Below are 9,625 nucleotides of genomic sequence, written 5' to 3' on the forward strand. Positions count from 1 at the left end.
TCATATAAACCATGTGAAAACAAAAATGTCAAAAACCATTGCTATTCTCTATAAAACAAAGCATGTCCTGAACAAAAAGCCACATGAACAGGTTGGTAGTGTACCGGGGGCTATGATACCTCCTCCCCGTCATCCAGCCATCCTGTTTCCCCAGCTACTCGACAGTCTGCCGGGGGACACCTAATGGGGCCTGCGCTACCTTCTACCTTCGGCTGCACTGACTACAGGAGGATGGCTAGCTAGAGAGTTTTCAAGGGTGCAAAACGGAGTCTCGAATTCAATATCATTAAAATAAAAAATGTAAAAACTAAGCTAAGCTAGTGAATCCCTAAAGACACAGTGAGTGAATACAGTGACTATAATTTAGCGAGTAAATACAGTTTTTATTACAACACATATGCTACACAAAAACATCACTGTGTGTTGCTACAGGAAGTGATACTCTACGCAGAGAGAGCGAACACCAAGTGACAGCCTTTAGCCAGTTTTGCATAATATTTTATCTTTCTCATCTATTGTGATTGTGTATTTATTTTAACGAGATGGGGATTTTCATAGTTTGACATTTTAACACACTATTTATCCAACTTTTTGTATAAATAAAAGACATCTATCTCATTCTAAAAAATAACGATGACTCAATTTATCATTTCATTAGAGTACAGTATTCTGCTGGGAAACCACTCCTGTGAATGCTTTCATATGTAGCACACAACAACATATTACATATGTTATCAATATTATATTGCATACCAACCAGAAATATTTTCTTTCTAAAATAACTCTGAGTTCTTACATCCCACATGTTCTTCCAGCCACTGGTTTTGCCATTTAGCAGCGCCTCTGGATGAGCCAAGCCAGCGTTATTGATGCACACGTCCACGCCTTTGTGCTGCTCTTTGATCGTGGCGAACATGGACAGAATCTCCTCCTCTTTGGTCAAGTCACACTTGAAAGGCACCAAAACACCAGGGTGACCGGCGCTCTGACACTCTGCTGCCAGTTTCTGAAAACAAAAAGGAAAAGACGATACCTTGATAATCACCTTTGCATTCAGATTCTTGTGGTAAAAAACTTCTGGTAAAAGTTGAATTATGGATTAAACTTCTTTACTAAGATAAAAGATACATTTTCCAGACTCTGAAATGAATTCAAAGATAGGGAGTTTTCAATTATTTTGCAAAGGAAACCCAACCTCATACAACTTTAACATAATAGCAAAATTAGTCATGGAAATGAAAACTTAATTTAAACATAAACTCTAATGAACACCTGAATGATAGTGAGAACACAAGCATAGACAAACAAATGAACTTATAGCTCTATTTGCTGCAGCCTACATTGTAGATGGATGAGTCTGCCTCTACATCTAAACAGAATATACATATACTAATTTAATAATATGAATACAATACATCATTATATAATTATTATTAACATACTATATGAGTATAGTCAGGGGCTAAAATGGGATTTGCAGATTTGAGAACCCTAAGATCACTGTAGTGGTTATAGCAGTGTGTGGAAAGGTATCAGGAGTCACAATAGGCTATATTGAGAGTTCCAGCAGATTTGTCTACAGGCTGTGATCAGCTGACCTGTGCTGTGGCTGTTTACCCGAGGTATACTGCTCTTTGTGGATTTACACAACTCATCAGTATGTAAGTTATCATGTCTGACTTCCTTTAATTTTACTGCATAGTACACAGCTTGGATCTGGTATTGTGCAGCTTATTTTAAACCATGCATATAGACCAATATATACAGCATAAATGATTTACTGTAAAACAAACAGTGTAACGGCGGATATGTAAACCTAGCTCAACAACACGTAATATAACTATTCTGTAAAATAGTCAGATGTCAGATGTCTATTCATATTAATGTACAGAATTCACCTGCTTGCTGCTACTACTGCACATTCACCCAATGTATATACTATATGTTCTCCCCCCCATTTTTGCACATGTCGAGGAGCGTGTCAGGCTACATTTCACTGTGTGTTATACGTGTATAACTATGCATGTGACAAATAAAGAACCTTGAACCTTGAACGTTTGTGCTTTTATTTTGGTAACTTCCTGTGTGACCGAAAGTGAATGTTGTAACGGTAACTAGCTTGATGTACAAAAAAGACGCAAGAAAACGGTAAACTACTGCTAACGGAGAAAACTGTATACCGGCATAACATAACTCTTCCGAAATCGAGTTTGTTATTTCAGAGCAAACCTGTATTTTCCCCACGTCCCTGGCGCAGCCCACCACTTTCATACCGAGCCGGACCAGCTCCACGGCTACAGCCGCCCCGATCCCGACCGAGGCTCCGGTCACCAGAGCCACTCTGCCCCGCCAGCGCTCCATCAAAGACAGCCCTAACCAGCTCACGCACCAAAAGTATGAAGAGAGGGACGTGCCAAGATAGGTATCCCTGACAGAATTAGTTTCCTCTGCGTCGTGAGCGCGCACTAGGTAGGGAGAACGGATCCCAGTTGACTCCGCCTCCATTCCAACCAACTACACGTAGAAACAGTGACGAACTATCAAAAACCTAAAGAGTGTACATTACCGTTCAGTTTGTGGGTTACAACTGAAAATGATACGTTTATTGTTCTCATGTGTTATCAGCAGTGTTGGTCAAGTTACTTGAAAATAGTAAGTAGTTACTAATTACTGATTACTTATTTTTAAAAGTAATTAGTTACTTTGTTACTTAGTTAGAATTAGGTTAGGGTAGAAACAAATTTCCATAAACGATCCATATAAAATAAAATAAAAACTACACTAAACATTGTTACATTATTATACTGATAAAAATGAACTTTGACACAGAGTCATGTGTACAGAGTTATAATGAATGATGAATTGCAACTCGGTTATAGAGTAACATAAACTGGCTGCTCGCCCAGTTTCTTGGTGTCATCTCAGCATGACACAGCAGAAAAAACCTCATTATCATTAACTTTATTTATTATTATTTGTGGCAGTAGTATTAGTTGCAGCAGTTGGAGTATTTTAAATTGGATTTCTCTTTTAGGAACAGTTGTGGAGAAATGACAGACATGCTTTCTCTTCTCTGATAGCTTCTAGAAAAAACAGATGTTGCCAGTGCCATCATAATATGTGCTCAGCGCCTCTCTGCATTTTCGTGATTTTCTCTTGTTTCATGCTTTTTACTGTGACTTATTGAACTTTCATTTTAATTGCATTTTAAACACAAACACTTTACTCATATTAAGATAACACTGATATAAACATGGCAATACTGATGTATGGAATTTAAACCATGGCTGGTTCTTCGTGAAGAGCACAAAATGTCCCAAGAAAACATACCTCTGAAGATCATCACTATTTTGCATTTCAAAGCTCTGCTTTTACTTCCATTACAATATTAACCACTACAGGTCATAGTACAGTCGTGGCCAGAATCTACTGCTCTTTGGTCAAGTCACACTTGAACGGGACCAAAACACCAGGGTGGCCAGCACTTTGACACTCTGCTGCCAGTTTTTGAAACCAAACTTATATGATTTCTTGGTAGGCTAAGTTTTGTATTGACAACTCCTTTAATTAAAAGTGTACTCTCTCAGATACCTGCATTTAATTATTTACAACAAATGTATTATTTATTACAACCAAAATTAACACTAGCAAACAGTTCTCTATTGCATCCTTGACAATGGAGCATTGTGCTTGCTGAGCAGTGTCAAATTGTCAAGACACTCAGCGATTTGGTGAGTGTTTTCAGAAATATTTGCATCATCCACACAAACTGTTGGAGAGTGCAGAAATCTGCTACCGTACAAAGGAACCACAACAAAGTTTTTAGTACAGCACCATATACCTCCTTGCCCCGAATTTTACCTAGTGACTGCCAAAAACTTCCAGCAACCATTCACCAACTGGTTGGAGAACATAGATTAATGAACAAAGGCCACTTACCAGTCTCTAGGGCATAGCTAATAAGAACAGTTTATTGTTAATTCTGTTGAGTTCAATTTCAGTTTAGGTCAGTGTGCATCTGAATTGAACAAAAACATTCTCAAGTCTTTCTTCATTCGCATTAGAAAAATTTATTTTGGTAATTTTCTCACAGTCATTTTGACAGTTCTGTTTGATGAAAAATTCAACTTTGACTTGGCTTTTTAGAATTTTAGGATCACGTAGGAGTATGCTCAGTAATGGTTGGTGGATTTTATTTATTTTTTCTTAGCAGAGGATAAATGGAGAGCAGTGTTGAGCAGTCAGGAGGTTCACACCACTTTGTTGTGGAGGCTGGATTGTGTGCCTGCACTGTGATACCAGCTACACAGCTTCAAAGTTAATGTCGCCAACCTGAAAGGAAAGTTATAGAAATATTATCTTATTTTGAGTAATCTGGTGATATTTACAATATTAATGAGCTAAATTCAATAAGTGAACATGTAAAAAGTTGAAAATAAGAGAAAACCTACAAACCTGAACATGAGGTGGGGCGCTGAGCACGTATGTGACAGCACTGGCAATGTCTTTTGGTTCCAAAGGCTGTCAGAGAAGTGAAAAATGCTTAATAACTTTTATCAGAGTAATCATATTAACAATCTATAAACTGTGAGATTAATAATTATACCTTAAATTCCCTGTACATAGCAGCTACTTTTTCAGGTTCATTGCTGTGGAGCCGTGATACAAATTCTGTGTCCACTAAACCAGGAGAGAGGCTCTGTAAATAACAAAAGAAAAACAAAGGTAAAAGAAGTGTGATTGTGTGTCGACTTCGGAAAGTATTGTAAATGTGTCTCATAGCAGCTGATATTGGTTTTAAGGGCACTTTTTGGGTTTATCAGTGTTCTTTAAAACCTTACCGTGGCTCTGATATGAGTTTTTTCTGCACGCAGCTCCTGCCTCAGGCCCTCAGTCAGCGCGGTTACAGCGAACTTGGTCGCCATGTAGAAATGTAAATCGGGAATGGGATAGACATGATGTCCACCCACACTACAACAGAAGAACATTTCTAGGTCAGCATTTACCAACATATTTCTTATCTGATTTCAGGATCACACCTGTGTTTTATCCTTGGAGGAGGAGTCCTCTTTACCAAAGAAATGAAACGAGTGAGCGCCACTGGCATCTTAATGAAATGTCACCCTCTTCCTCCTCACCTCAAACTCATCTACTGAACTGAATTCCAGGATTGAATATACAAAAATGTGCACAAATATGCCTATTTATTCCCAATATCGGGAACTCTCTACCTCCAGATATAAGAAACATTGGTTCTCTCCCCCAGTTGAAATCTCAACTTAAAACCTCTCTGTTCAAGTCTGCATGTTCGCTGTGAACTTATTGTTTGTATATTTTATCTTGTTCTTTTGATTGTTCTTTGTTTGCCATTAGTGTTACCAACAGAAGCTCATAATCTCAATCTGAATCTGAGCATGATTATATTCAAAGATATTTGAAAGATGTTTAAATCGTCAGACTTCACAGGCATGGCCGTCGTTGATCATCAGTAAATAAAACTGCACCTGTTTATGTTTATGATGTGCCCATCATCCACATTTCTCTCTTTCATTGACTGATAAGCTTCACGTGCACACATGCTCAGTGCAAGAACGTTTACCTGCAAGAAACCATGCAGAAAAATAAAAAGTAAAAATTATTATAATTATTATTATTATTTTAATGGGCTAAATTGTTTTTGGTGTTTTGCTGCTGTAACAGAATAATTCCCCAACTTTTAGAGCTACATAAAAGTGATAATTTTATTTCATTCAATATTCTGCAAAGAAAACATTCCAGTGAGTGTATTTCCACATACCGCACACAAAATATTATTGAAGTCTAAGTCAAGATAATTGTTTTCTAAAATATCTGAGCTCTTACGTCCATCATGTTCTTCCAGCTGCTGCTTTTGCCATTTAGCAACGGCTCTGGCTGTGCCAGACCAGCATTGTTGATGCACACGTCCACACCTTTGTGCTGATTTTTGATCGCTGCAAACATGGACAGAATCTCCTCCTCTTTGGTCAAGTCACACTTGAAAGGAACCAAAACACCAGAGTGGCCGGCGCTCTTACACTCTGCTGCCAGTTTCTGAAACCAAAAGGAAATGGCAGATGATAAACTTTAAGATTAGAAAGGTAAGAATTAAGATTAAGATCTGCGTTTTTATTAATTTCTTATTTTCTAGTGAAAACTGTAGAGACGACAAAAAACAAAACAAAACTGAAATTCAGATGTTTGTCATCAGTTCAGTTGTGTCCAGCCTTCTTTTTCTGCAATGGAGTAAATTGAAATTGAAAGTGTTGTGCCAAATCTATCAATGAATCTATTGATCATCTATCAATAATCAAGTTTTACACACAGTCTGTATTGCCGTGCGACAATGACTGACCTGTTGTAAAACAGGTTTAATTACAGTTAAATAAAACGACTTACCGTATGTAAGCCTGACACAGCTGGAAGATCTTGTGTAAAATATACTTTGCACTCTCGCAGAAAGTCTGAGTTTTCATTCCAGCCTGACACAATTAAAAATGATTTGCATATCAAAAATTATATGAGTCTTTCACTTCAGAACAAACCTGTATTTTTCCAACATCTCTGGCGCAGCCCACCACTTTCATACCGAGTCGGACCAGCTCTACGGCTATAGCCGCCCCAATGCCGACCGAGGCTCCGGTCACCAGAGCCACTCTGCCCCGCCAGCGCTCCATCACAGACACCGGTAACCTGCTACACGGACGAAAGAAAAACAAGTATCAAGAGAGGGACGCTGGGTCTCCAGGATAGTCACCCTTGAGCTCAAACTGTCCTTTAAAGTGAGCTATCTCTCTCTCTCTCTATATATATATATATATTACAGAAAGATGTTGCAAGTCTTGGTGCAGCCTTCACGCCAATGAATGGAAAGCAGTGATTGATTAAACACTTGTTATTCGTTACACTGCCAAGATAAATCAATCAAAAGCTCTTATCTCAAGCTTCCATATCACATTTGTTTTAGTACTCCCTGCACAGTTCTTTGTACCTTGCACTGCCACAATAACATCTACAGAGTAAGTTAGACCTGTTGCTTCACTTTAATGTGCAATAAATGGATAATAATGTGTTTGTGACCATCATTGGTGTTTCCTCTCTAACACCATAGACTGAGAAAGTGTCACTAAAATAATCCTGAATCAAAATCTATGCTGCAACAAAGAATGTGGTAGAAGTTTAAATTTAAGGGAAAAGAGCTTTGAATATTGTTTAGTTTTTTATTCAAGTTTCTAAGCTTTGTTTTGTTTTTATGAAAACAAAAAATAAATAACTACATCCAACAAGACTTGCATTGTAAAGTTGAACACATAAATGCTGTTTTAACATAACACCATAGTTTTAAACTGGAATAAACCTGGTCATTTATAAACCAATTGTGAACAGTGAGTCATTTTTACAAAAATGGATGATAAATTGTAAATAATTGGTTTATTCATTTCTTTGCAGCAAGACAAACTAATTGCCCACCCAGTCTCGCTCTCATGTCAGCATGACACAGCAGAAAAAAAAACTCCATCATCATGATAGCATTAGCAGTAGTAGAAGTAGTAGCAGTATTTAATCCGTCATTTAAATATATTGTCTTCGAGAACGAGATCTCTTTTTGAATACACAAAGACATGTACAGTTTAAGAGTAGACTGATAAACAGACACACATTATTCAAACACACATTATATATGCTCTTAAATTCAGAAAAACTTCACTTTACTTTTTAATATGTTTATGGCAAATCAGTCTCTGTTTAATTTGGTCATCCATGGGCATCTCCTGCTTAAATCAGCACAGAATGAGAGAGAGATGAGGCACTGAAGGAACTCTGAATTGATATCTATTCAACAGCAAAGATGGTGGTAGAAGTTTATCTTTTATTTTGGAGCATAGTCAACCATTGTTTCCTCTTCAATCAGATTTCACTGGTGATTCTATACATGCAGCTCCTATGACCAGTACAATTAACTTTAATTTAGATACTACTTCAAAATAATTGCCCAAATAAGTAACCAGAAGTGTTGCAAGGATGGATGCCAAGTTGTGAGAGTCACTTCTTCAAGACCTTTGGCGTCATACATAAGTGTAGCAGTTATTTGCTCTACCTGTGGGTTCATCTCATTATACAAAACAGCCCACCAACAGAATTTGCTATGCACACTACATAAACTTGATACTGTTCTCCATAAAGACTGCCTAGTAGGTAAATTTTCCACAATAACTCAAATGCTAGTCCCTGAAATCTTCACAGGCTGACAACAGCTCTTCATCTTTGGTCTGTTTGTGTCAGCATAACTGCCCCTTCACCTAGTACATAAAGGGGGAAAGGTTAATAAACAATAGGCGTGTTAGTCATTTCATCTTGTATTGCTCCCTGCAGCTGAGTTTGTAACTACACCGCTCTGTGATAAGATCTGGTAAGTTAATCTCATTTGGTGTTAATTAACAACAGGTGCACTAGAACGGCAATGGTGAAACAACCCGTGAATTATGGGGTTTCTGTTCAGGGAAACCTTTTGTGGTCGCAAATTTTGAAGCCATCATGATAATCTTCTCCCACCAACGATGTGGAGATCCAACCCTTTTAGATCCAATTAAAATCAAGACACTCAAAAAGATGCTCTGGAAAAGAGTAGAATTCTTGGAACAGAGTTTAATACACTGAATCATATGAACAGTAGGAAAAATACATACAGACATTTAGCAAGAGAATTAAAAAGCAGAAAACAAGCAAAGCAAAACCCCGGGGTGTACAGCCTTAAGCACAGACTGTAGAGCAACACAGAGCTGGACAGAGAGAAACAGCAGAGGGGGAAAAGTGCTGGGGTGTCCTCTGGTCCCCTAGGGACCAGTATCCCCGCCCCCTGCTGCTGGGTAACTTTCCCACGTACCCAAACACAGCTGCAGGGGTCGGGTACAGGCCAGTGTATGGGCAGGGCTCTGGCTGAGGGCCCTGCCCAAAGGGACACCCTTAGATTAACCCTTTGCCTTCTGACAATAGGTCACAACATGGTCAAAGGTCACACATTTTCCTAATTATTAAATCTTCACAATCTTTTAATATACAGTCTTCTTAAAACACCTCAGTGTAGTTGTGTGTGAGAACTGTGTGTGTGTGTGTGTGTGTGTGTGTGTGTGTGTGTGTGTGTGTGTGTGTGTGTGTGTGTGTGTGTGAGATGGTAGCAGGAGGCTATACCTGGAAATATAGAGGTAGTCCAACTCCTCCGGGATGGTACATCCAAATGCACCATTGCCAGAAAGTTTGTTTTGCTCACAGCACAGTTTCAAGAGCATGAAAGAAATTCCAAAGGTTAGGCAGTTACTCTAGGAGACATGGACAAGCCCGCATGTTTTAAGCCCCCTTAAAACATTAGCTGGACAGGTATCTGCTCCTTTGTGCAAGGAGGAACATAAAGAGCATAAATTGATACCGCCGAATGGCTCCAGATTCACCTGAGAGAAAACCAACAGAACACTTCAGGGACAATATATTTCTGTCCATGTGATGCCACCAGGTTGCAACTCAGGCTGTCCAGGAGCTCAGTAATGCAGGGGTCCAGACCTGGGAGTTCCCCCAGGATACCTCCCAGTTACCCAGTTGCTCCATGATTTCC

General features: G+C 38.7%; 2 protein-coding genes across 2 annotated transcripts; both read right to left on the reverse strand.

The window, feature by feature from the left end:
- Positions 1-619: 619 nt before the first annotated feature.
- Positions 620-2,534, reverse strand: LOC102204867 (dehydrogenase/reductase SDR family member 11-like). Its single transcript, XM_005755477.2, has 2 exons — positions 2,230-2,534; positions 620-1,006 (listed from the first exon to the last, which is right to left on the reverse strand). The coding sequence occupies exons 1-2, from the start codon at positions 2,503-2,505 to the stop codon at positions 647-649; spliced, it is 636 nt and encodes a 211-aa protein (XP_005755534.1). The 5' UTR covers positions 2,506-2,534; the 3' UTR covers positions 620-646.
- A 1,724-nt stretch (positions 2,535-4,258) lies between these two features.
- LOC102205328 (dehydrogenase/reductase SDR family member 11-like) lies at positions 4,259-9,618 on the reverse strand. Its single transcript, XM_005755478.2, has 9 exons — positions 9,595-9,618; positions 8,903-8,964; positions 6,564-6,711; positions 5,863-6,072; positions 5,505-5,599; positions 4,842-4,971; positions 4,607-4,699; positions 4,456-4,521; positions 4,259-4,332 (listed from the first exon to the last, which is right to left on the reverse strand). The coding sequence occupies exons 1-9, from the start codon at positions 9,616-9,618 to the stop codon at positions 4,303-4,305; spliced, it is 858 nt and encodes a 285-aa protein (XP_005755535.2). The 3' UTR covers positions 4,259-4,302.
- Between the last annotated feature and the right edge of the window lie 7 nt (positions 9,619-9,625).

This window comes from Pundamilia nyererei, unplaced genomic scaffold, assembly GCF_000239375.1.
Source record: "Pundamilia nyererei isolate P.nyererei 1_Seehausen unplaced genomic scaffold, PunNye1.0 scaffold01620, whole genome shotgun sequence".
NCBI classification, from domain to species: Eukaryota; Metazoa; Chordata; class Actinopteri; order Cichliformes; family Cichlidae; genus Pundamilia; species Pundamilia nyererei.

Coding starts and splice junctions, on each gene's coding strand:
- LOC102204867 (XM_005755477.2), bottom strand. CDS start 2,505: ATGGAGGCGGAGTCAACTGGGATCCGTTCTCCCTACCTAGTGCGCGCT. Junction 1,007..2,229: donor GGGACGTGGGGAAAATACAG/GTTTGCTCTGAA, acceptor TTTTGTTTTCAG/AAACTGGCAGCAGAGTGTCA.
- LOC102205328 (XM_005755478.2), bottom strand. CDS start 9,618: ATGGAGCAACTGGGTAACTGGGAG. Junction 6,712..8,902: donor ACCCCTGCAGCTGTGTTTGG/GTACGTGGGAAA, acceptor TCCGTGTAGCAG/GTTACCGGTGTCTGTGATGG. Junction 4,522..4,606: donor CTATGTACAGGGAATTTAAG/GTATAATTATTA, acceptor CTTCTCTGACAG/CCTTTGGAACCAAAAGACAT.